Source organism: Aythya marila (genome assembly GCF_965140915.1).
Source record: "Aythya marila genome assembly, chromosome: 6".
Classification (NCBI taxonomy): Eukaryota; Metazoa; Chordata; class Aves; order Anseriformes; family Anatidae; genus Aythya; species Aythya marila.
Window position 1 is genome coordinate 15,691,910 of NC_139047.1, and position 26,096 is coordinate 15,718,005.

Below are 26,096 nucleotides of genomic sequence, written 5' to 3' on the forward strand. Positions count from 1 at the left end.
ATTTTTGTCCTGATTTGTGAAATATTCAAACCCATAACAGGGAACTTGAAACTAATTTAAATTAATATTTTTCAGCCTATTACTCTGGTCAGAGACATTGAAAATCAGACGGTTTTAACAGATGAGGATGCTATCTTTGAATGTGAAATTAAAATTAACTATCCAGAAATTAAACTTTCATGGTACAAAGGAACACAGAAACTGGACTCCAGTGACAAATATGAAATTAGAATTGAAGGTGATCGCCACATACTTAGGATCAAGAACTGCCAGCTTGAAGATCAGGGAAATTTCAGAATAGTGTGTGGACCACACATTGCCAGTGCTAGGCTAACTGTGATTGGTAAGTCTACTTTTGAACTAAGTATCTGAATTCTTTGATTATTCTATTGTCTGATGTCTGCTAAAAAATATATATATTTTAACATGCTAATAGAACCTGCAGTTGAACGGCATCTTCATGACACTACTTTCAAGGAAGGAAACATATGCACGCTCTCTTGTCAGTTTTCTATACCAAATGCCAAGTCTCAGTGGTATAGAAATGGGAGGCCCATTAAGATAGGAGGGAGATACTCAACACAAGTCTCCGACAAAGTACACAAACTCATCATCAAGGATGTTAGAACAGAAGACCAGGGACAGTATACCTGCAAGCTTGAGAATCTAGAAACAACTGCAGATCTGGCCATTGAAGGTTTGTAAAAAGATGTAGAATCTCTTTATTACATTAGTGGTAAAGAGTTGCTGGATGTTCCATTAACAGAACAATTGAAAATAAAATAGATTTCTTAAAGAAATATCCTTGAACTTGGAAATGGATTAAACAAGAAATTTTCTTGTTCTCTCTTTGAACAATATGTGACATATTCATGTAAGTTAGTATTTTTAACTAAATCATCATTACTAATGGCCCCTTGCTCTCAAATTGTTTGTCATACTTTCTTTTAACTTCTTTTATCCTATTACTCTCCTATTTTCCTCATATTTCCTCTTTTTCCTTAATTGTTCTTTACCTTCGCTTGATTTCCCTAATGGCTTCTCTTGTATATTTTCTGTACAACAATCTTATGTTTTTATTCTTACATCTTCTAATCTTCATTCTTATGTATAATACTTCATAGTAGATGGATTTCCTTTTCTCTTATTTGTTATTGCATCTCATTATAGTGTAGCTATTTTTATGAAAACAGTGAGAAGGGATTAGGTAAACTAAATGACCTGATCTTAGTTAATAACAGATATTTTTTTGTTGTCCCTAAAACAGCTGAACCAATTCAGTTCACAAAGAGCATACAGAATATTGTAGTGAGTGAACACCAATCTGCAACCTTCGAGTGTGAGGTGTCTTTTGATGATGCAGTTGTGACTTGGTATAAAGGCCCCATTGAACTGAAAGAGAGTCCTAAGTACAGCTTCAGAAGTGAAGGTCGTTGTCATTATATGACTATTCACAATGTTACTGCAGAAGATGAAGGTAAAAAATCATGGCATATTTTGGCCAATGCCATTCTTTTCCGTGATTTTATGTTCTTTTTTTCTAATGATACAAGCATATAAATATGAAAATTTGTGTCTGGTGCAGGTGTATATTCTGTAATTGCTCGTCTTGAACCAAGGGGAGAAGCAAGAAGCACTGCAGAGCTCTATCTGGTAACCAAAGGTTAGTGAATTTTCTAAACAAATTTATGATCCTAGCTACATACAAATTTGTGAGTTTGAAACATGATTCTGGAAAAACAAATAGTTCTAAAAGAAATGTATTACTCTTTTGCAGAAATCAAACTGGAGCTGAAGCCACCAGGTAAAGATAATGCACAAGATTACCACAAGATCATGTCTGTTATCTGTCATAGATATATTGCATTGTTCTGCTTTATCCTTTTCCCCTGGCTATAGAAAGTGAAACCTACAGTCTGAAAAAATATTCCTCAGCCGTGCATATGAGGAACTATTTATTCTTATACATAGTGGAAATGACTACTTTGATAACTCTGAAAGCAGTGATTATTTTTGTGTCTGGGTCTTATTTTGTTCTGGTTGTGTCTGGTCTTATTTTGTACAATATGGGAAGCCACATTCTATAAAACAAGTGTATTTTTATTTAAATGACTGAGGAACAATGAAGAGGTACCAATGAATACATTCAACATCATCTGCACAGCTGAACAGTTAAACAAGGAAGAAAAATGGGTAGCAATCATCTCCTTATGATATATAATGACCTTCCTTTCTGAATGTTCTTAAGAAAGAGCCTACTCCAAAATGACGCAAATCTATCTATAAATAAAATGAAACAGTGCAAAGTTGGCCAGATAAAAAGATTAATTCAAGTAATTATCTATACATGAGCTTGCTTATGCTTGAGGAGCAAGTTACAATAATTGTGTGCTAAAATATAAACAAATAAAGGCCCATGAACTAATCTTGGGGATAGCAAATTCAGATCTGTATTTTTGATTCAGTTAAACATTTTGACTTTCCAGATGTTCCTGATGCCAAGGTTGCAGTTCCACCTCAAAAACCAGCTGAAGGTAGGATAAAAAATGAACAAAAAAATACTTGTTGCATAGTGCTTTTTTATATCATCACTGAAGCAGCAGTCATGGGTACCTCAGAGAAAAATCTTAGACAGCTCCAGTGATAAAATCTAGTTGATTCTTCCTGTAGAAATGTTATAAGAGCAAGCATTGGTGTGAATAGACTTCTTTTGCAGCATCAAAGATAAAAATTATACACAGAAAAAATGAAGGTATGTCTCTTAAAAAGAAAAAAAAATGCCCATCATTCCAGCTTGTTTTTCCGTCAGTCTGCTGTTAACTCCACTTTCCCTTTATTTCTGTTTTCCTGTTATAATCATTCTTCATTTTTACCATATAAATATCTTTTAAGCAAACTCTCTGAACTGTGATTTTGAAAAATAAAATAAAATTTAACAATAATCATAAATGGAAAATAAACGACAGTCTTTTGAAGACAGAATAAACAGTTTGCATGTGTATTGTCAGTGGACTTCTCTACCCAGGCTCTGTTATTCTTCTACAGACTACAAATATTACAAATGTTTCTGCTAGATTCAATCATTTAGTATAGATTGAGAAATGCATTCTTCTAAGTTACATTTCCATGCCAATTTTGTAAATGCTTGGAGTGACAGCAGGAGGGAAAAGACTGATATTTAGATGAATTACTATCAGAAAAGATAGGAGAATGATGGCAGGAAAGAAAACAAAGCTGTGAAGGGCTGGGGTTCAAATAACAGTAGACTGGAGATTCGCATTCAAAATATATTGTTCCAGATACAGTGGATGGTCAGAATGAGCGCCATTTTAACTTTTATTCATAGTTGCAATAAAATAATCTCCTCTGCCTGTTTTCCAAATGCACTAAGATATTTCTTCAAGAAGACTTGAAGAAATACTTCCAAGGCTTTATTCTAAATATTTTGTTTTTCTCATAAGCTACCCCTATTCCTATTCTTCTGCCTCTTGTTCCACCACCAGAGGAAAAGAAGCCAGGTAAGAATTTTTAAAGTACTTGGATAGCATGTATATGTTTAATTATAACTGCATTGTTTTGGTTTGTTTTAATTAAAATTTTACTTTTTTTTTTTTTTTTCAGAAAAGAAGGTTTCAGTAAAGAAAGTCACCAAAAAGGTGGTTAAAAAGGGTCCTGAAGACGTCCAACCACCTAAAGGTAAATTCAAAAAACAAACAACAAAAAAAGTATCTTAAGAATAGTAAATTTACCTTCTGGAACAGACGTCTGTTTGATTTCTTTCTATATGTTAAACACATACGCATTTAAAATCCAAGCTGATTAGGACTGCTGGGGGAAAAAAAAAAAGGGGGGGGGGGGGGGGGAAGAGGCACTTAAACTGTCTGTAAGGGAGAAATCATTTCATTAACTGTGATCATCCAATACACCTTGCAGATTCCAGGCTATATTTTATTTATTTATTTATTTATTAAGTTCCTGAGGTTCTGCCAGAGAAGCCCAAAGAGGTCAAAATAACATCTATGGCAAGGAAAGAAGAGATTCATGAAGAAAAAAAGGAAATATATGAAAAGTCCAAAGAGCCTTATGAAGAATGGGAAGAAGATTATGGAGAAGAGCATGATTATTATTTCAAGGAAGAAGGTTATGATGAAGGGGAAGAGGAATGGGGAGAAGCTTATGAGAAAAGAGAAGTGGCTTATGAAGAAACACGAGTCATTCATGAAGAAGGTATAAAAGAGTTTTTATTATCTTACAGTTTGAACTTTAATATGCTGCCAAGTCGTGATTGCTACTTGACAATACAAGGAGCGTGGTATGGCAAGATATAGGTGCAGATAGAAAGTGATACATTATAATATGATTACCAGTGGACTTCACAGATTGGAGCATCTTTAAAACTTAATGTGAATTTCTAGTTTGTAAGGTTATGTGTTATTTTTAGTTATTTCTCCTATCATTTTCATGCATTCTACATATACTTGATTTAGGTTAGATGTTTCAGATATCAATTTTTTGATGTTAATAACTGGATAATTTTGCAAGTCCTTGTATGCTTTAACTGTCTAAGGTGGTAGTAATGTGTATGCCTCTAGGACCAGAAAATGGTTCTGATGAGAAAATGTCAAACACAAAAATGAACGAAAAATTTTACTTCTACAGTTAGATCTTCAAAACTCAGTGTACGTTTCAACTTCATAATCATATAATTGCATAACTAATTACTTCTGTCCTTAGTAAGCCCTTAGACAATGCATTTTGCATCATTAAGAATTGTTTTTATTTTTAAAGTGGTTGAAGTTCCTAAGATGCCTGTTCCTGAGCAGAAGCCTCCAGCAATTACAGCAGAAAAGAAAGAAAAGAAAGAAGTAACAGTTCGTAAAGGTATGACTTTCCTGCAAAACTAACAGCAACATTCAAATTTCTCTCTCTAATGCATTCCCTTCAAGCTGAACTGTGATCGCTATTCAGATTTCCTTGAATAGGAATTTTCCTCATGTTGGACAGTTACATGACCAAGGGGCATGGCAAACCTTCCTCTTCTTCCACCACAGATTTTCCAGCGGAGAGAGAATACTGGCAAGGGTGGTTGAAGCAAACCAAGAATTGCTAGCAAAATCAATATAAGCTTTGGTTGTCTTTCCTCCTCACTATATATTAGCCTTGGGCCTGGGTGGTGCTTTTTAGCCAGTGAAAGCTGCACTTCTGAGAAGCATCCTCCAATAACTGCATATCTCTCGGGGAAAGTGGGCCATATCACCTGTTTCACATGTACCTTTACCATTATTGTAGCAAACAAAGCAAACAATACCCTAAGTAATGTATTGGATACACAAAGTTTATCACATCTTAAGCAGAGGAGGGAGAAGGGGGAGATATCCAGTTCTACCTGTTTTATGCCTAGAAAATAATTTGCAAGATGATTTAAATGATAAATATATATTAATCACTTACAGTTGTCAAGAAACCTGTTGAAGAAAAAGTTGAGATTACCACTCAGAGGGTTGCAGAAGAAAAAGTCAAACGGGCTGAGGGTAACTACTGTTTAACTGTCATACTGTTTAGTGTCATCTTTACATGAAAGTTGCAGTTGTTGTTACTTAGGTGATCTGCATATGCTTTGTCTTCAATTAACATGGATCAGAACAATTTTTCGGCCTGAAACAGCTCTAGTAAAAGCTTCTGCTGAATTGTGTAAAAGGAAGACACAAAAAAAAAGGGGGGGGGGGGGTGGAATAGAAAATGTAGATATTAATATTGAATGCTTTAAAACAGGAAGGGAGTGTAGATTTACATCAAGTGACAAAATACGTTCCACTCAGCTCAAGACGTGAAATCCCTGTCTTCCTCAGCTTTCCACCTTGACTTGTCTGCCAGAGTGTCTTGAATAAATGTTTGAAATAAAGATGCATCCTTATTCTCTTTGTAACTCACTCTTCTTGTATAGCATTTACCATTCTGCAGCTGGAGTCTGTTGAATAGAATTCAGAATATATCAGGATATGACCTTCTGTCATATATCCTGAGCTACCCACCCCCTTTAGAAGGCAGCAATAAAATCAATGAAGCAAACACATTCATTCTGTTGCTTTGCACAGTTCTGAAGAGCCTGGCTTAGGTGCTGAGCTTGATTATGTTTGTCAAGTGTTTTGTTTTTTTTTTTTGTATTTTCAGCATTATTCCTAAATAGCTGTAGATTTATTTTGATCTTGTTGACAAATATATGACTGATTAACCGAATTTAATGTCAACAGTAACAAAGAAAATTCCACCACCAAAACCTTCAATGATAATTGAAGAAAAAGTTATGAAAAAGGAAGGTACAGATCAACGTCTTTCAACTACAGTTTGTTTTCACCAGCACCCTGAGTACTCTTGCATCTCTTGTGATTTTGTATGGCTGTTTATGTACCTGAATTTTTGTACTGGTCATGCTGTGACTAGTTGCATTGTTTAAAGCATTTGTGATTGGCCTTGTGATTCATCTTTAAATAACTGGCAGGATATTGCAGCGTGACTTAGTTTTTTCTCTTCATATTCTCTGCCTGCTGACATATGCTTACATAATAATGGCCCTGTGTCCCAACACTTCTTTGAAGAAACGCCTTTGGTGTTATTCTGATACACCAGTTCTGAAAGTCTGTGCATGCGTATATTTTAAATTCTGTGGTTAAAAGTGTCTGTTTCTTTACACTCTTAATGGATACTACATTTTTACTTGTTATGCTTGTTTTGCGTTCAGTATTTTAGAATGTGAATACTGACTGTCTAAATATGTCTAAGATTTAAGTACATAATACAGATAGAGATTTTGTAAAAACTCAAATGCTTTCTACCACTACTGTGGATCTAGGATATAAAATACTAAACCAAAATCCTATCTTTAAAGTACCGACAGTAGAAACATGGACTGTTTCAGAAGAAAAGATGTCGGTTTCTGTCCACAGAGAAGAAGAGTACTCATATGTCACAGGTATGTACAAAACCAAAAAGCTGTACACCCCCCAATAAATAAATAAATAAATTTAAATACAATGAAAAATAACATTAAACAAAAAAATCTACCTTGCTATACTTTCTTTAAATCTATTTTTATATGTGGCAAATTACATATTTAGACATATTGTACATTTATGTTTCAATATGCATTGCTTCTTTTCGTTTGTTGTGTTATGTAGCCTGTTTTCTTTAGATTAACAGATGTTAACATCTAAGCTATTTTACCTTGTTAAAATGCTTTTCTTTGAAGAGCCAACAGAGCGTGAGAAGACAGTTGAAGAAAGATTCTTTGAAGCTGTTTACCCAATTGAAGGTAGATAATGAGAAGTTAATGTTTAAGATTTTAAAAAACATTTTGAATTCATTTGACAATCAAAACTCACTGTCAGATTTGCACATGCTGTTAATTTTCTGGCTGCCTTTTTTTAAACATATTAATGTATGTGTTTCAGTGGACCTTGGTGTACTGGATACACATAGTATCTTCCTAAAATATTTCAGATTTACTACAGATGTTGACATTTCATATCTCCAAATTTAACATCTTTCAAATTCCTATTGCAGCACGTAAGGAAGTCACAGAGGAGGAAGAAGAAGAAGAGGTCATTTCTGCAGAACCAGAGATCCCTCATGATGAAGGTGAACAATATCATCATCACGTGCCTAATTTTTTGGAGCTTTCATCTTATTTGGCTGTACTACTCTTTACCAAAGAACAGCATATTAGAATTCAGATCATTCCATTTCACTATGGGTCTACTCCCAAAAGTTCTATACCTACTGCATTTCTAACCTCTGCTTCTTCATGACTGCTTTAATTAATTTTTTGATTTTTTTTTTTTTTTACATGAGACTGTTGCATCTGTCTGATAAAACAACATATTTTTTGACATACTGTGTTTGCTTACCCAGCATGTTGAAGGCAGCCTACAGTGATTTACTAAATATTTTCGGTCTTCTAAATGTTCACCACTTCTCTCTTCAAAGTGCCTGAGATACCAGAGAGGCATGTCCCAGAAGAAAGAAAGCCTGTTCCTGTCCCAAAAGAAGTTTCACCAGCTAAAGGTATTTCTACTGCCCTAGACACAAACAAACAAAAGAAAAAAAAAGTTATTTTCTTTCATTATATGTTTTTTAAGTTGTCTTGAATGTATTTATGAATTTGATGTTTATGTGGTTTTGTCTCTGCACTATCTCTTTTCTCTTTTTTTTGCTTTGTTCTATAACGTTATTTACAGTGCTTAGGTGTCTCAGCTTTGGCTCTTTCCTTTCCTAACAATTTTGTGCTTGTTTGTATTTAGATTGTGTGGCTTTTGCAGATAAGTGTAGAGTGTTTTTCCTTCAATACAGTGCCATGAAAGATGATAGTACATTAATATTAATATTGATATTTTATACTGTATTTTATTGTCTCTCCTAAGTAAAGACAATACATGCTGCATGTCCAAAAGGTTGTACGATGTATTGTGCTGTGGTGCTCAGCTGCTTGTCCAGATATTATGCTTTATAAAGCAATTTTGTCACTGAAATCTGGATAAGTGTTACAAAAACTAAAGTTCTCTCACTTTGACAATGCTTTCTAAAGTGCCTGAGGTACCGAAGAAACACGTTCCAGAAAAGAAAGTTGCTGTTACTAGAAAGGAAGTGTCTCCCCCAGCAAAAGGTACAACATCTTTTGAAAGTGGACTTTTACCAGTCCTGTACTATTGTTCTAACTTCTAAACATGTGTATGTAGACTTTGTGTGCTATGTTATATGTCTGTTCTTACCGAAGACAAACTCAAAAACATTGGAAAGAATACTGAAACACATTTTAATATCTTTAAAGTGCCTGAAGTGCCTAAAATACCTGTTCCTGAAGAAAAAGTACATGTTCCTGCTCCTAGAGAAGAACTTCCACCTGCGAAAGGTATACTTGGTGATGGACTATACTTAAATATCTGTTTCTGTTGTTGTTTTTGTCGCTGTTCTTAACCTACCTGTGTCAGAAAAGTACATATATATGTATATATATTTAAACTATAATTGTTTGTACATATATAACACTTTTTAAGGTCAGGTAACGTACTTGAACAGCTCTTTCTTCAGTTAATAAATCTGTTTCAAAACACTTTCCAGTGAATAGTTTAATATTTTTTTTCAAATATTTGTTGATCATCTTATATCTTTCCATGTTAAGTGTATTATTTATGTGTTCTGTGGTGTTTCTTGGTATCCTTCTAAACAAATGCCTTTCTATAAGGCATCTTTCAAAAGTAGAATCTTTCAAAAACAGTAGATTTTTCAAAAAGTATATCTTCCAAAAACAGAATTCAGTTGTCTTACATTTTATCTTTTTTAAGTGCCAGAGGTGCCCAAGAGAGCTCCCCCAGAGAAAAAAATTGCTGTTCCAAAAAGAGAAGAAGCTCCACCACCTAAAGGTATACCTAAATAGAATATCGCTCTTTTCTTGTTATCTTAAACATCTTGATTGTGTGGGTAAATTTTCATTTTGATTGTTAAGTAAATCTGGTTTTGGTTGTACTTCAGTTATATTAGCTATGTACCTTTTGTGTCAGTTTTGTCAGTCCTTTAGATGTAGTCTTAAAACACCTGTAATTTGAGTTATTTAATATTATTTTAATTAATATACCTGAAGTGCCAGAAGTACCCAAGAAAACAGCTCCAGAAGAAAAACTACCATATGCTCCCAAAGTAGAAAAGGCTCCACCTGCAAAAGGTACAATATTGTTTATTGTAGTCTTCAGAACTTCAATATTTCCTTCAATTTGCTCAGCTGTTGTGTTTTATAAACAGAATACGTCCATGTGCAATCTTCTTTTTCAATAATACATTTCTGTTATGTTTCCTTTGCCAGTTTTGCACTTTCTAAATCCTAAAACTGAATGCTTTTTTTTTTTTAAGTGCCTGCAGTTCCTAAAAAATCTGTCCCTAAAGAAAAAGTACTTCCTCCTGTTCCTAAGAAAGTTGAAGCTCCTCAAGCTAAAGGTACGCTTTCCAGTAGAATGAAAGAATATGCCATTTCTCAACTTCTGTGTGGTGTATGTTCTGTGTTGTTTTCAGTCATTGATTTCTGCTTGCTCTGTGAATTGTGTTGTACTGATTTTGTGACAATTCATCAATGGATTATTTTGTATGTGTTGTTCAGTACTTACAAAAATATTATTTGTAAATGTTGAATCTCTGTTATATGTTATTTGCTCAACGCCCTGAAACAATTCTTTGGAAACTTAGATTTAGCATCTTGTAACATTGCTTCCACACTGGGATTAGAAATTCATCCATTTAATGTTATTGTCTTTCAAAGTGCCTGAAGTGCAGAAGAAAGCAACTTTTGAAGAAAGAATATTCACAACAGAAGAAAGAATATCTGTAGCCATTCCAGAGGAAATTCCACCACCTGAAGGTATTCTATAAACAAACACTAGTGAGAAACTTGTACTAGAAGTCTGTTGTTCTAAAACCAAGATCAAAAAAAAAAAAAAAAAAAAAAAAAGGATTTGTTATTTACCTTGAATAAGTTTTCTAGTGGAATACTTTATGGACTTGCAGGCAGTTAAGATGCTCTGAGTGCCACTTACCATTTCAGTCCTGAATGCCAGGATCCCACCCCACTGACATGAATGGAAACTCTACCACCAAACACAATAATCTTAGGATCAAGTTCTCATGAAATCACAGTAAGATGTATGTGTAAGTGTATAGTGTTGAGGTTAGACTCCACTACTTAGGAATGTAACTATGAATTTCTTATAATCCCTACAATGTTCTCTGGAGCCCTGCAGATAGGTAGCAGTACTATGTTCTCTTCAGCTTTAGCTTCTCACTAGCTCTTTTAGGTCAGATTCTCATATGCAAGGGAGGTTGAGATCACTTATTTTAAGTTGGCATAATTCCAACAAAGATCTGTTTCGAGATATCCAATATCAACATTGTGACTGTTTTCCTATCCCATTAATGACTTGCCAGTCAATACAATTAACATATTCTCTTGAAAAATAAAAATAATTTTTAAAAAGAGTTATGGAAGTTTAGTGGAGGACTTAGTGTTAAGTCAGAGGTTGGACTAGGTGATCTTGGAGGTCTCTTTCAACCTAGATGATTATCTGATTCTGTGAAGTTATCCCTGTCAAATATGAACATGCAAGTACATATATTCATATGGGTAGATATATTGTTAATTTCTGTTCCCTGCTTGTCAACCTTTTACCCTCAAACAAGTTGATGTTTTCCCCCATGCAGTCATATTTGTAGATATACGTATGCCAGGTTTTCCTTTCACTACTTGACCTATCCTTATGATCTTGGTTTTGTCCCTCTTATTTTTATGTAGCAGGATCAATGAAAAACATCTAATTCTTTTGCCCTTGTCTCCCCACATCAGTTGTTGTGATGGAGAGGTTTGGGGAGTTAAGGCATTCTGATGTACTGACCATTGACCAGTGAAAGATATTTGAGACAGAAAACACCACACAATAGGGTACATGGGGCATGCATAACAGACATCATTTAGTGCAAGTCATACTTATGTGTGTGCATGGCAGTTCCATAGAATGAATCATAGAATGGCCTAGGTTGAAACGGAACTTAAAGATCATCTAATTTCAACCCACCTGCTCTGGTCAGGGTTGCCAGCTACTAGAGCAGGCTGCCCAGAGCCGCATCAAGCCTGGCCTTGAATGAAGGTGAGCTTCTGTATAGTATGCATAGTTTCTGTATAGTTTCTGAAACTTCTGCAAGTTTCTGTATAGTATGCATATCTGCCAGTGTCATGCAGAACTTTTCTTGATCTTCTTGCCCATCCACTGATACATCCAAGAAAAACCCTAAAACTAAGTATTTTCTTTAAAGAACCAACAGTTGAAGAATGGGCTGAAGAAGAAATGGAGGAAGTATCTATTTCCATTCACAGAGAGGAGATCTCTGAAGGTATGACCACAATTCAAGAATACTAGGCAGAAGCAAACAGATTTTTATTTTTTATCAAAAATATCATAGATTCTAATTTAGTCTAATTAGAAGGAAAATTTACTACTGAATAAATACGCCTTAAGTTTCATATCTTACAAACTTTAACACTATGAATGTCTACAATTTCTTTGACTTGCTTCTGAAAACTGTGGTTAATCCTGTTTTAATATGGTGAAAATAATAAGTTATCTCTTGGGTGTTGAGAATTATCAGCCCTTCACTATTTTTTACAAGAAAAATCTCTATTGAAAATTACTTTTTCACCTTGTTTCTCAAATGAAGTAAAGTCTCTTCAGAATATCATGATGTACTGTTTCCTCAGGCTGTTTCATGGCAAAATGACTAAATTGTTTCCGCGTGTAAATTTATTGGTGGTAACATACACTGATTGCCTCAATTACCTTTACAGGTGACACCATAGAAAGTATTTACAAAGGATAGCTTTAGCCAAAAAAATTTCTCAATATCTGGGAGAGAGAGTTTCTCAAAATAGACAAATTCTAATATTAGTGAACTAGTGAGCAGAGGAATGGAAAGTGCTGATCTGGCATTTTAAATGCTGAACATTTTCAAATTCCACAGAAATACAAGATAGGAGCTCAGTCTCAGTTCTGTTTAAATTGCTTGGACTTGTTTTATTGGCTTCAGAGGAAGCAGGAGGGTTTGAATCTAGTTTTTGTAACCTAGTAATTCCAGGGGTGTCTTTTAGTAATGCACACTGCTTATTCTTGTCTTATCAAGTATTTTATTACTTACAAAGGCTATAAAGACAGTAATAAATGTCAAATACTGAAATTCAAGTATCTTTATTTTACTATTTTCAAGTGACCGAAGAAGAGTCTTACTACATAGAGGAGAAGGTAACTCTTCCTAAAAGAGAGGAGGTCCCACCCACTAAAGGTACACATTAATTTCATTTATGAAATATTGATTGTTTCAGTGTTCCTTGTTTCATCAGTCTGAGTGTTGTCACTACACGTTTCTCTAGTTGTTTTTGTGTGTGTGTGTGTGTGTATTGTTTTTAATATATTAAGGAAAGCATGCATGTTAAAGTGGTACTTTTCCTCTTTGTAAAACTATGTATTGTAATCTCTTAAAGTGACTGAGAAGCCTAGGAGAGTGGTCCCTGAACCAAAAATTCCAGCTGCCCCTCAGGAAGCTCCAGCAGTTAAAGGTATAAAACAGTTCCTCATCTGGGTCATGTATTCTTGTTTCTTCCAAGGGGGTATTGTTTGCCTTGCTGTCTTTCTGTGTTGACATGTGCAATGTCTGCTTTCAGTGATGAATGGTTGTCTCAAATTCCATCTTGTACTATGAAAAGTTTGTGATAACTCAGTAAAATTTTACTAGTTTAAAAAAAGAAAAAGGTAATAGACAATTACAAATAAAGCAGTTTAATATTATTTCTCAACTTTCCATCTTACTTATTTTTCTGAAGTACCTGAAGTTCATAAGAAAGCAGCTCCTAAAGAGAAAGTACTGATCCCTGTTCCTAAGAAAGTGGAGGCTCCACCAGCAAGAGGTATATCAGTGGTTTGCTCCTGTTGAAAAAAAAATATATAATAATAATGACTTTACTGCTGCATTCTTTCTTTGACATATATCATGATATATATCTATAAATAGATATATCATACCAATTTTCGTCAACATCAATATCAAATTTCTTCAACATTAAACATGTACTTATGTCTGTTTGTTTACAATGTGGACTGTGTTCTCTGTCTTGCTAATGGAATTTATAAGCTATTTCATCTTTAATGTTATGCCTTTTGGTGAGATCAATCCAATTTTCTAAAGTTGCACAATCTTTTTTAAGAACCTCCAGAAGAACAAGTGTCCATTTTCGAGAGAGATTTTGAAGTAACTCCCTCAACCAAAGGTAAACAGAGAATGACGTCATGGAGTATTTTTGGTCAGTCTTGTAGTACTTGTATTTAGGCATTTTACATAGATAAATTTGGTTTTATTAGTATCTGAAATCTGTCTGCATCTTCCCATTCTTTTGGTTATTTACTCTGCTTTGTTTGCACTGTGCCTGTAAAGTACGCTCTTTTTCAGTGTCTTATTTTTGTTATTGAAGTTTCTTTAGCATTTTCTTTTACAAAAAAAAAAAAAAAAGGCAGATGAAGTAGAAAAATCAAATATATCTGCATTAAAATACTACAATTAAATATTCTTATTCTTTTTAAATGACTGAAGTGCACAGGAAAATTATCACAGAAGAAAAAGTTGCAGTTGCTAAAAAAGATGAGGCTCCACCCAAAAGAGGTATATAATTTTTCAGAGCTACACAAGAGAAGTGTTGTTTCGGAATACTGATTTATATTTGTAATGTCTGATTGTAACAAAACAAGTTGTTTCAATGTTTGCTGTCGTTTCTTTATTTGACTTAAAGAATTGTCACGTCTCTGCTTTTGTGTTTTGTCATCTGATCATGTTAGCAAACTGTGATTAATTCAAAATCTTTTAAAATAAACATTTGTTTAATAAATAAATAAATAAATTTAATGCCAGCAGTGCCCAAGAAGACTCTGCCAGAAGAGAAAGTTCGTGTTCCAGTTTCACAGAAAGTGGCAGTTCCACCAGCTAAAGGTATATAAGTTCTTTTGAATGTAGAGAAGGCTTCTAAATATCAGATGTATGCATGCATCATATTCATCATCTGCCTGGTAATACAAGGCTCTCCCCAGGCTCTCCCAACTTGATTTTAAATTAAACACAGTTTTGTCATCTCCCTTGCAAAAAAAATGCAGAAGGTAATGGAGAACAGTCACACACCTGCATTCCTTGCATTTTCTAAGCTACTAGTAACTTAATTGATTACACTATCTGCTTAAGAGCTTTGGAAAGCTGAATGAAGACATTTACTCAGCGAAGACAATTTATTCAATAAATATCAACACATCTAGGAAAAAACAATCAATGTTTTATAACATAGTCAATATTCAAAGTGGAGGGTTTCAGACTTAGAAATACGTCTTCTGCTTCTGTGATTTTCTTGTATTTGAAAAGCTATTTTGTAATGTATACTTTATATGTGGTCTTTTGTGATTAAGTAATGTTTCTGAAGAGCCTGGAGACATCTCACCTTCATCTCCATCTTTGTATCTTCATGTTGTGTCAATATGCTGTTTGCTTTATGATGTGATTTGCATTTCCATTCTGTCTCTGTATTTCTTATTCTAATATTTTATGTATTATTTTAGTATCTTATAATATTAACGCTTGATGATATTTTTGCTGTTACTAAACTTGCAAGGTCTTTCAAAGCATCAAATTTACCTAGGGAATTTTTTCTTGGAAAAAAAAAAAAAACAAACAAACTAATCCTATACAAAATACTTAATGCATATATAGCTACTATGCATTAAAATTTCAGCTGATCATTTTCTCTGTGAATTAAATGTCTTTATCTTTGTATGTTCAGTGTAATTGTTGTGTTTATTGTAAGAGAAGTATCCTTGATAAGTAAACATGCACTATTTCCCCATAATTGTTTGCCCTTAATTCTTTTATATGAACTTTGTATGGAAGCGTGTTACTCCTTTTAGAATTTAGTATTCTTACAACTACTCTTTCTTAAAGTGCCAGAAGAGCCAAAGAAAATTATCAGAGAAGAAAGAGTATCCATTGCAGTTCCAAAAAGAAAAGTGTCACCACCACCAGAAGGTATTCCTGCCCATGGACTAATCTATGAGCTGACTTCCCTAAAGCTCAGAGCTTTAAACCTGCCACTGGCATGTTACTTAGAGTTCTACTGCCTCAGCATCGTCCCAAATGAACCTTAACAGTGCCTTTGAAAAACACTAGATTTTCCCCAGTTACCCTGGGTGTGGGAGGTGTCATGAAATAATAATTAGTTTTCTAAGAAACACTTAATGGGATATTTATTATTGTACACAATATTGCACCAGAGAAAAAATGTTAAAGTTGGACTCTGTCTTTGAAGTACCAACAGAAGAAGAACGCTGGGCTATGTCAGAGGAAGTATCCATTTCTCTTCACACAGAAGAGGAGATTTCATACACAGGTATGAACAGACTAAAAAGATTCTGTGTCCAAATTTACAAATTTTCAACTACTTAGCAAAATATCCCCCCCACCCCCCCAAAAAAAGAAAAAATAATAAAATAAAAAAAAACAGCCAATCATAAATTTTTGTCCTATGCAAATCACCAGTAACTGGTTTATCCCAAAGGTGTGTCTTGTAGAGTACTAAAGGTACCCAAGGGATTCCAGAATAGCATTCCATTCTCACAAAAGTCTGAAATTTTCCCTCTTGGCTTATTGCTTTTGTCATAGTTGAAGACCAACCCTTTCACTAGCCCATCCTTTGCAAATCTTGACACCTCTCAGACCTTTGAGGAAAAACAGGGCAGCCTTTTTCTTATTTAAATTAACATGCTTTCCTCTTCTGAAAAGAAAGTGTGTGTTTTCCTCTTCTGTGACAGCAATTTCCAACCTAAATCTGAAAGTCAAAGCAGCAGCCTTTACCTTTGCTCTGTTTCCCAGCTGGCTAAGACACTTAGCACAATCCCATGTATTGGACATACCAGTTCAATGGCTTTGAAGAAAGTCTCTTAATTCATTATCCTATTACTTTGGGTAACAGTCTATTGATTTATGGAAAAAGAGTCACAAGATTCCTCATATTTACTACTTTCAGTCCTGTTGTTGTTGGTAAACATTATCAATCACTCTGAACATATCGGTATGAATTGTCACACCAATGTGAAGTTAAATAATTTATTTAGTCTCTCTATTGGAGATTTATGAGGGTAAAGGCAGATCATGATTATTATAAGGATAAAAGGGGAACTTTGACTGTCTATAAGGCAGGAATAATATTCTAGTTGCTCTTGGAATAGAAGGATCAAAGCAAAAGGACATCAGATTCAACAGTTCTCCCATAGGATGCCAAAGAGAGGTGGTGTAGCAGGGTCAAAACAATCAAAAAAATACTTGAGTTTCCTGACAAGGATACTGATGCACAATGCAGGTTTTATAATCAAATCAACTGAAGTTACCAGGTCCAATCAGTTTTAGTTTAAGATTTCAAATGCACAAGTACCTGACCTTTACAATTATACATCAAGAGGGATTTTGCAAGAAAATCTTTAAGGTGGTGGTCACTGTTCACATTGCCTTAAAACTAACACCCACAGCAAACATCAAAAGTCGTGGTAGCCGTTCACCCTCACTGTAGCCTACCATGAAAAAAGCCTGCATAAATTCTCAAATCTATCACTGACAAAATGGATTCCATCTCTAAATATCAAAATATCTCAGGTCTGTTAAGAAAAGGCCAAAGTTATTCTCTTAGCAAGCCCAGCTGTCTCCCAGACATTAAAATGCTAGAGTCATTTTTTTTGTTCAGTTTCCTTTGATATTGGTCACAAAATCCCATGAGACCTGCCTCAGAAGACAAAACCTATGCACTGCTGCTCTAAAAAAAAGAGAATATGCTGCTTGAATATAGTGTGCATTCTTTCCTGAATAAATCTTACAAACTAAACATATTTATATCAATCTTTTGGAAATTTTTCTGCCATTATAGGCAATGGTTGCTTGTCATGCCTGAATAAAGAATCATTGTATAAAGCAATTGACAGAAGACAAACAATGCCTTCCCCATTGAACAATGAATTCTTTTGCCTTTAATTAGGTCAGAACTCTTATCCATTGTCATCCACTCACACAGCATTTTTTTCTATATGCTCCTTTTTCTTCATTTGGAGTTTCCTTTGCAAATTTTTTGTTGGCAGTGATTGAGACCTTGCTCTATTGCTGAGGTAGTATAAGATGTCACTGTTGTGGATAATGGCAGCCACAGAGGACATACATGCAATTTAGTGATTTTGTAGCTGTTTGAATTTGGATTTTGAGTTCTGCACATCAGGAACCTTAAATCCACTGCTGGCAGCAGAGGATGAAGCAGGAATCATCTCTGATACTTACGTTGGAACCTTGAAATGTTTGTTGTTGTTGTATTGAATAGCAGTCTAATTGATTCCATAATTACAAGTCCAGTGTCAATATATGTGGTTGTCTTCTATGTATCAGCCATGTATTTGTAAGATATTTTTAATGTGTTTTGACAATAATATTTTTGCTCTTAAACACCACTTTTTCAAGTTATTAAATATAAATGTACTGTATTTTTTAAGTGCCTGATGTACCAGAGAGGGCTATCATTGAAGAAAGAGTACCAATTTCTCCTCCTAAAAAAATGCCAAGAGCACCAGCCAAAGGTATACTGGATAGAGTACTGAAATATGATTTAAATGTTTTTTTTTTTGTGTCTTATATGTTCCATGTACAGAGAATAATACTGATTTGTTTTCTAAGGAATGTTTGTCCTTTAGTGTAATTCTTACTTGACAATGCTTGTGATCCTTAGCGTCAGTAAGATCTACATGCTAAATTTTAAGATTCTTTTCATTGATGTCTTTTTAAGTGCCTGAAGCACGCAAGACAGTTGTCCGAAAAGAAAAAGTGTATGTTGAAGTTCCTCAGGATGAAGAGGAAGAAGTTCCACAATATGAAGAAGTAACCAGATATGAGAAGGAAGTAATCCATTACAAGGAGGAAGTCCACCATTATGAAGAAGTTAGTCCCTATGAAGAAGTTCCTCAGTATGAAGTTTCTCAATATGAAGGGGAAGTCACCCATTACGAAGAAGAAGCTGCTTTTTATGAAGAGGAAGTTCCTCCATATGAAGAGGAGGAGGTGGAAGCTCCCCAGTATGAACAGGAGGCTCCCCCACCAGTTAGAGGTATACTTTAATTTTAGAACTGTGTGAAGAAAAAACAGCATCTGTTCCTTCAGTTAATGTATCCAAGTTTTGTTTCATATGTTCCAGTTTGTTTACATCTTACTTTTTCCAAGGCATTTTATGAATAGAATATACTGTAGAAAACAAGCTGGGCTGCTATATGCCTACTCTTCACTTCTACATATTTAAATGTTCTATGTCATAAATGTTAATTCCTCTTTACATAAATTCTGTATAACCCACTAAGAAAAATTAATTTAAATTTATCTTTTCCTTGTCTGAGATCAAATTTTACTATCAGCCTCTGAAATGTTTAGAATTGTGTATAAGAACTTTGTGCCATGAACAAAATTATTTGTATTGAGAAAATACGTGGGGTATTTGAAAATAAGTGATTTTGGAACACTAGTCTTTTTTACTTCCTCTCAGAAATGTTTGAGAAAATCTATAGTTGTTAGTATATTTATTTTTGAAAGGGAACAATATATTGTCATGGAACACAATAAAAGTTCTATTAAATCTAGTTTAAATCTCTTACATTTAGATGTTTTCCTTAAGGTTAATGTATACAGTGATGGTGTTAATTTTCACTACTTAGAGAGGACAGCTAGCTTTGGTCTAGGTCTTGCTAATAAAGTTTTGCTTCATAAAGAGATAGGCTAACTATATCTATTTTTCCAAAATTATATAATCATCTAAGAGTACATAAAAGAGTATATTTTCCAGTCCTAATTCAAATCACATAGTGCTTCTTCTCCAAAGGGAAGTTCAGGATTTCTTTTGACTAACTAATGAATTTCAAAACTATTTTTAACATTGTTTGTACTAGAATTTTGATACATTGATTAGCACATTTTCCTAGTAAAGAAAAGGCCATGCTGCACACAGCAAAATTGAAGTTTATCCCAAACAGGAAGTATTAGGATTGGCTGAAGTTTTCTTGACTTTATTCTAGCAGTTAAGTTTAATTCGTACGTGCATCAATCTCTCTCCAGTATGCTCAGATCAAATGATTACTCTCCTATCATCATAAAACTTGTATGGATATTTGGCCATTTTGGAAGACAAAAACTGTTAAGATAAAGTTTAATTGAAATTTTTGCCTCACTGTAGTTAAAGGGAAAAAATCTACTTACTTCAGCATTCAGGCTTTTATTTTATTTTATTTTAATTGAAGAACACCACTCATATACAATGTCCGTACCCACCAAATTGTGGTATAAGCTGCTGGGTACTTGTCATATATTTATAGTTGTGTGTTAGAGTTAAATCAATTGATAAACTTGATCTGCTTGCTTTTTATATGTAGATAGCACTCGGAAAAATCTGAAAAATAAAATGTAATCAGCAATATATATTCAAGATATACACAAAACCGGCTTATTCAACCTGATAAGATTAGCACATTACATGCCTGAGAAATGTTAGGATCATAGCTCTGGGGGAAAATAAGGAGAAAAATAGTGAAACCATAAAGTATTTAATAAAGTAATTCAAGCAGGCTTTTATTGCAATCTTTGTTTTCATCCACTGTTAGCATTTTAATTTGCTCCAAAAATTAGAGGAAAAAATTAAATTTGTATTTTTGCAAGTTTCCCTGCTATAATTCTTCCTGATCTTCTTTAATAGCTGGTTCTAAAAAGTCACTCTCTGTCTTCTTACGCTAAGCAACAGATAAACCCTTGAAATTAAAACTTTTTTTTTTTTTTTTTTTTTTTTTTTTTTATGGCATTAGTGGCTGAGCAGGAAGAATGGGGTTACAAGCAGTAACCTGTTTTCTGTTTTATTTTGTCTTAGGGCTCAAACCATTTTAAATCATAACTGTATGTTTTGGTTATGTACTTGGGATTTGTGCTAGGGGTGCTTGCTTGCATTTATGTTCCTGTTGTTTTCCAAGTAAATACCTAAGATATTAATGGTATCTTTCAAGTGCCTGACGTGCCCAAGAAGGCTGTTCCAGAGGAAAAAATACCAATTCTGAAGAAAAAAGAAGCTCCTCCAGCAAAAGGTATATAATCTCTTGATGTTAGCAGACATTCTCTGAATTTGTAATTCACACTATATCTTAGATGCATTACTTTTTCTGTTCTTTTTGGAGGGGGCTCCGCATATGAAATATTTGTTCTGCTGTCTTTTTTGTTTTATTTCTGTTTTGAATAGTTTGTGGATTATGTTTTAATTAAAATAATGTTTTTGAAGTGGCTGAGGTGCCGAAGAAACCTGCACCTGAAAAGAAGGTCCAAGTGCCAAAGAAAAAGGAAGCTCCCCCAGCTAAAGGTATAGCAACTTGTATTAGCTGTGATCAGAAAGGTCTTCTAGACTTTATTTATCTTCACTTATGTTAAACAATATGAAAGCAAAAGGATTATTGATCTTAAGAATGGTGGTTCTATGTGTTTGTGTTAAATTGTTTTGTGTATCTGGCTTTTATGTAAAGGTGTTTTAGCTGCTTATTCTAAACTCATTTTACAATAATATCTTTAAAGTTCCTGAAGTGTCAAAGAAACCTATGCAAGAAGAGCAGGTTCCTGTCCTTGTAAAGAAAAAGAAGGATATCCCACCAGCTAAAGGTATATCAGCTCTTGCCTAAATGTTTGAAAAAACAAAATGTTCTTTGTTCACCCTTCCTCTTTAATGTAATATGAAGAGTCTATTCTTGTTAGTTCATTTTGTCATTCCATTATATTGATTCGTGCCATTCATATTGATTCATTCGATTTTTATCGATTCTTTACACTGTGGTTCAAAAATGAAATTCTTAAACTGCAACTCTGTTTTTAAAGTGCCTGAAGTACCAAAGAAACCTGTGCCAGAAGATAAGGTACTTGTCCCAGTAACGAAAAAAGTGCAAGAGCTTCCACCAGCCAAAGGTATACCAATTTCTGATTCAACCAAGTCATTCTAATTTTATTTCTTTGGCTTTAGAAGACAGCAAGTAACAAACCCATTCCTCTTCACTGTGTTGTGACTGTTATGAGCATTTCTTTTTGTCATGGGTGATACACTTATTCTGTGCTTTGAAAATGTCTATGTTTGTGTCTTACTATTGTCTGTCTTTTTTTGGAGAGGAACAAAAGATAATTGTTATTTACATACCTGAATTATTTAAATGTACATGCTGTTTCAAAAACAGCTGCTCCAGAAGATAAACAATATTTATCTTCCAGAGATAAACATTAAACAGCTATTCTCTTCTCATAAGTGAACCCGTGGACAATGTTTCTTGTTGCTTCTGTATGATTGTTATTAGAATTTCACTGAAGTATCATAGCAGTTTGTGATGAATGTACTTGATAATTTAAACTCTTCATCTTCTGTGTAAATCATCCGTCTGTTTAATCTTCTTAAAACTAAATACTATCTTTGAAATGACAGAAGTATCAAGACCTCCCCCTGAAGAGGTACCTGTTTTTGTTCCTGAGGAAGAGGAAGAAGAGGAAGCTATTCCAGAGATACCAGCAAAAGGTATAGCATTTCTTCCTGAAAATTACCAAAGAGCTCTGTCCAGTTTATTAAAAGACCTTAATCTCTGTTAGTTGTTTTAAGATGGATGTAAATCTTAATTATCTTTTTGAAGTGAGTTTTGATGGTCTAAATATAATTGAAAATTTCTTATCAAAACAATATCTTTAAAGTGCCAGAGGTGCCCAAGACAGCTGTCCCAGAAGAAAAAGTGCATGTTGCAGTTCCCAAAGTAAAGAAAATTCCTCCAGCTAAAGGTATATCACTTCACAGTGTGTACAGATAATTCTGCTTCCTTATATTTCAAAGAAATCTCCTTTTAAAGATCAATTTATAGTCATTCAAAGTCAGATCCTTGGTTCTAGCACACTTTTGCTTCCCAGCAAACAGTACTAGATTGCAGATAGGGCTTGATTTTTCATTTTGTTCTAGACTTTAATCAGAACTCATGTTCCCAAGGAACAATGATTAAATGACGTTCCTGGAATAATGTCCGATGGGACTTTATCTCGAAATTCTTCAATTCAGAGAGATCTTTCCGACATGCACCTTGAGAATGCATGTTAAAATTTCAAGACTATTAGCTAAATTTACACAAAATAAAATGAAAGCACATTGGACTCTATAAATAACCAGAAAATGGACCCTGTCAGCAAACACTGACAAGTTTTTACGTTAAAAACTTAGACTAAAAATCTTCAACAACCTCTCATTTGTAGCATATGTTGGTTATACAGTTGCCAATGATGATGTGTAATTAAGAATTGGGCAAAAGAGCTAACCCTCATGTAATTCTTATAACCCAATTGCATTTTGCTATTCTTAAGGAAAGAATGAAAAATAATGAATTTAGTTTGCCTCATGTTTATTAGTGTTGTTAGTTTAAAGTTGGTGTCCTTGTGTTTTGTGTTGTGATGTTTTCTTTGGGATGTTGCACGAGTAAAGTTTTTAATATCTTTAAAGTGCATGAGGTGCCACAGAAAGTTGTGCCTGAAGAAGAGGAAGCTTTTCCAGAGGAAACTGTACCAGGAAAAGGTACAACATCTCTTCCAAGTTACCCATGTAATCTTTTGAGTTGATTTAAATGCTTCTTTATTTCTTTTTCTGTGTAAACCTTGATGATCTTATCAGGGTGTTTGTGATCTTGTTTCATGTTTTTAAATGTTTTTGGTGCTCTGAAAATAGTTTTAAAATGTGTTTGCAAAATAATATCTTTAAAGAGCTGGAGATTCCTAAGAAACCAGTCCCAAAAGAAAAAATACCTGTACCCACTCCTGAGAAGCTGGAGCTTCCTCCATCAAAAGGTATATAAATTAATAACTAAGAAAACAATCTGTGCTGTTAGTCTCATTCTCTAGCTATATTTATATTATATTGTTTGTTAATGTTATTTTTGTGTCCCTTCTGTCTTTCTGTATTGATGTCTCAGAATACCTGTCTGATTCCTGGCAAAAATTAATTTCTGAAATGCTTTGACTTGCTCACGAAGTCTCGCATTGATATAAAATGTCTTTTTATTTCAATTTCTTTTTGAAATACTTTAAATACGTTCTTCAAATCAGTTGTTTCATTATGTATGTATGTATGTTGTCTTCTGTTGTCTTTCTAATATTACTGGTAAAGGACATTCTAAAAAGAAAATAATATCTTTAAAGTGTCTGAGATGCCTAAGAAACCTGTTTCTGAAGAGAAAGTACCTGTTCCTAAAAAAGTGCCAGCTCCACCAGCCAAAGGTATTTCAGTTTGTAAATGCTGTGTCATTAATAGATAATACTCTTCATACAAGTTGACCTTAGCATGAGCCTTAGTATGTCTGTCTTGCATTATATTTGTCACAACACTGTAAGTTTTTGTTCTGCTGTTGGTAAGCTTCTTGGTTTGTGTTTATTTAAAAACTGTGCAACAAGTACACTGAAGTCAGTCATATCTTTAAAGTATCCAAGGTGCCTAAGAAAATTGTTCCTGAAGAGAAGGTAACTGTTGCCCCCCTTAAAAAAGTGGAAGTTCCTGCTGCGAAAGGTACATATGTTCCATAATGTTGTTAATATATATGCTAAAATACTTTTGACCTTTTTCGTTCTGACTTTTGTCATTGTTATATAAGATTTCTGCTCTAATTTATGTCAAAAATCTTCAGTATCAATGTTTGCATTGTAAAACCATAACACTGCTTATTGTGTTTGTTTTTGTTTTTACTTATACTGCTTTAAGTTTTCATTTTAATTGCTAAAAGAAAACCATACCTTTAAGTCCCTGAGGTGCATAAAAGAGCTGTTGCAGAAGAGAAAGTACCTGCTGTTGTCCCAAAACCCAAAGAACCAGCACTAAGTAAAGGTACAAATATTTTTTTTTCCTCTTCACTCCTAAAATCTTTTAGAATATATATACTGTTTCAGTAGCATGTTCTTATATTTTAAAGTAACTTATGCTTGTGGTTATCAATCACATTTTCTGTTCTGTGTGGATGGTCTTGAACAACTGTAAAGAATATTATTGTAAAGTTAGTAACAATAATACTGTCTCTAAAGTGCCTGAAATATCCAAGAAACTCATCCAGAAAGTCCCTGCTCCTGATCCTGTCGTGGAGAAGTATGAATATACATATGAGGAGTATGAGAAGTATGAGACATACGAAAGTATTGAAGAGTTTGAGAAGGTTGAGGAATATGAAGAAATTGAAGCATATGAGGAACCTGAAGAACCTGAGGGATATAAGGAGATTCAGGAACAGGAGTATGAAGAGGAAGCTGAGGAGAAGGAAGATATCTATGAGAAGTATGAGTTTAAGGAGAAGGAAGAGATCTATGAGGAACATGAGGAGGTTTACGAGGAGACTTACAAAATCCCACCAGCTATAGGTACATCATGTCATGATTTCTTTATTCTTATCATTGTTTGTTGAGTTTCCAGATACTGCTTAAGCCTCCATCATTATATATTTCCCCATTTATACACCCATGTATGTCTGCTGCTGGTGATGATACATCCATTCAAAAGTTGTCTCCTACTCCTTCCTAAGGAATTCTTCCCTTCAAAGTCGAATAGAAAGATTCCCCATCTGACTGACAGAGCTAGTGTAGATATGATACAAGCAAAGTAAGTTATAATTTTCTGGTGTGGTTCAGATTCTGTCTGGATTCAACACTTTCCCATGTCAATGTGTTTCTTTTTCCCAGTTTAGCTCCAATGAGTTACAGAGATGTTAAAACTCATGTAGGGCCTTACTTCTTATCATGTTTACGATTACAGGATCATAGGATCCCTCATGCCAAACAGAAATTGCATCCAAAATGCACCAGAAATACGTACACTGAAATTTCTTAGCTTTTGTTGCTCATGATCTGAGTCAAATGTCTGTTCTTCTGTCTCTGCATAAATTAGTTGATTCTTCTAAAATGAGTGATTGCTCTGCTTGATGTCTTTGTGTCTGTTGTAATTCCTCATAAATAACTTAAAATCCATAATTAAATATTTCTTAAAGTGCCTGAGGTGCCTAAAAGACCTCTGCCAGAAGAAAAAGTACCTGTTCCAGTTGCTAAAAAAGAAGCTCCTCCAGCTAAAGGTACGCAAGCTATAAGATAAATTTGAAAACACAGCCCTCTGTCTTCTCAGAATACTCAATCTAGTAGTCAAATCTATTTTGATTTGACTACTAGACCCTTGACTTTCTTTTCCAATGCAGTGAAAGACTGGGATTAACATACTAAAAAGATAAGTAAATACTTCTTAAATGAATCAAAACTTAGACAAATTACATGCATTGTGATGGCAAAGGAATTGTGAGAAGGACCTCCACTATTTAGTAGTTTACATGAGAATGTAAATTACATTTTTTATCTAATGATTGAAAACAAGCAGATGTAAAAATTAATAAAAGTCCATTGAGCTC

General features: G+C 34.1%; 1 protein-coding gene across 1 annotated transcript in view; it reads left to right on the plus strand.

Annotated features, from left to right (window-relative positions):
- Positions 1–26,096, plus strand: part of LOC309879566 (titin-like) — a 246,514-nt gene that overhangs the window by 87,864 nt on the left and 132,554 nt on the right. Inside the window, exons 100-144 of the mRNA XM_082763383.1 lie at positions 76–343; positions 437–697; positions 1,268–1,477; positions 1,586–1,663; positions 1,778–1,804; positions 2,487–2,534; positions 3,462–3,518; positions 3,622–3,696; positions 3,973–4,227; positions 4,789–4,881; positions 5,454–5,531; positions 6,252–6,317; positions 6,887–6,970; positions 7,247–7,309; positions 7,561–7,635; positions 7,984–8,061; positions 8,582–8,659; positions 8,825–8,905; positions 9,339–9,416; positions 9,901–9,984; positions 10,304–10,402; positions 11,848–11,925; positions 12,793–12,867; positions 13,067–13,141; positions 13,406–13,489; positions 13,787–13,849; positions 14,170–14,238; positions 14,485–14,562; positions 15,556–15,639; positions 15,920–16,000; positions 18,138–18,221; positions 18,428–18,745; positions 20,676–20,753; positions 20,945–21,022; positions 21,232–21,315; positions 21,529–21,615; positions 22,121–22,210; positions 22,381–22,464; positions 23,171–23,242; positions 23,428–23,511; positions 23,863–23,940; positions 24,143–24,226; positions 24,458–24,541; positions 24,736–25,065; positions 25,689–25,769. Of these exons, the coding sequence (XP_082619509.1) occupies positions 76–343; positions 437–697; positions 1,268–1,477; positions 1,586–1,663; positions 1,778–1,804; positions 2,487–2,534; positions 3,462–3,518; positions 3,622–3,696; positions 3,973–4,227; positions 4,789–4,881; positions 5,454–5,531; positions 6,252–6,317; positions 6,887–6,970; positions 7,247–7,309; positions 7,561–7,635; positions 7,984–8,061; positions 8,582–8,659; positions 8,825–8,905; positions 9,339–9,416; positions 9,901–9,984; positions 10,304–10,402; positions 11,848–11,925; positions 12,793–12,867; positions 13,067–13,141; positions 13,406–13,489; positions 13,787–13,849; positions 14,170–14,238; positions 14,485–14,562; positions 15,556–15,639; positions 15,920–16,000; positions 18,138–18,221; positions 18,428–18,745; positions 20,676–20,753; positions 20,945–21,022; positions 21,232–21,315; positions 21,529–21,615; positions 22,121–22,210; positions 22,381–22,464; positions 23,171–23,242; positions 23,428–23,511; positions 23,863–23,940; positions 24,143–24,226; positions 24,458–24,541; positions 24,736–25,065; positions 25,689–25,769 (4,639 nt within the window). The remainder of the gene's footprint in view (positions 1–75; positions 344–436; positions 698–1,267; positions 1,478–1,585; positions 1,664–1,777; positions 1,805–2,486; positions 2,535–3,461; positions 3,519–3,621; positions 3,697–3,972; positions 4,228–4,788; positions 4,882–5,453; positions 5,532–6,251; positions 6,318–6,886; positions 6,971–7,246; positions 7,310–7,560; positions 7,636–7,983; positions 8,062–8,581; positions 8,660–8,824; positions 8,906–9,338; positions 9,417–9,900; positions 9,985–10,303; positions 10,403–11,847; positions 11,926–12,792; positions 12,868–13,066; positions 13,142–13,405; positions 13,490–13,786; positions 13,850–14,169; positions 14,239–14,484; positions 14,563–15,555; positions 15,640–15,919; positions 16,001–18,137; positions 18,222–18,427; positions 18,746–20,675; positions 20,754–20,944; positions 21,023–21,231; positions 21,316–21,528; positions 21,616–22,120; positions 22,211–22,380; positions 22,465–23,170; positions 23,243–23,427; positions 23,512–23,862; positions 23,941–24,142; positions 24,227–24,457; positions 24,542–24,735; positions 25,066–25,688; positions 25,770–26,096) is intronic.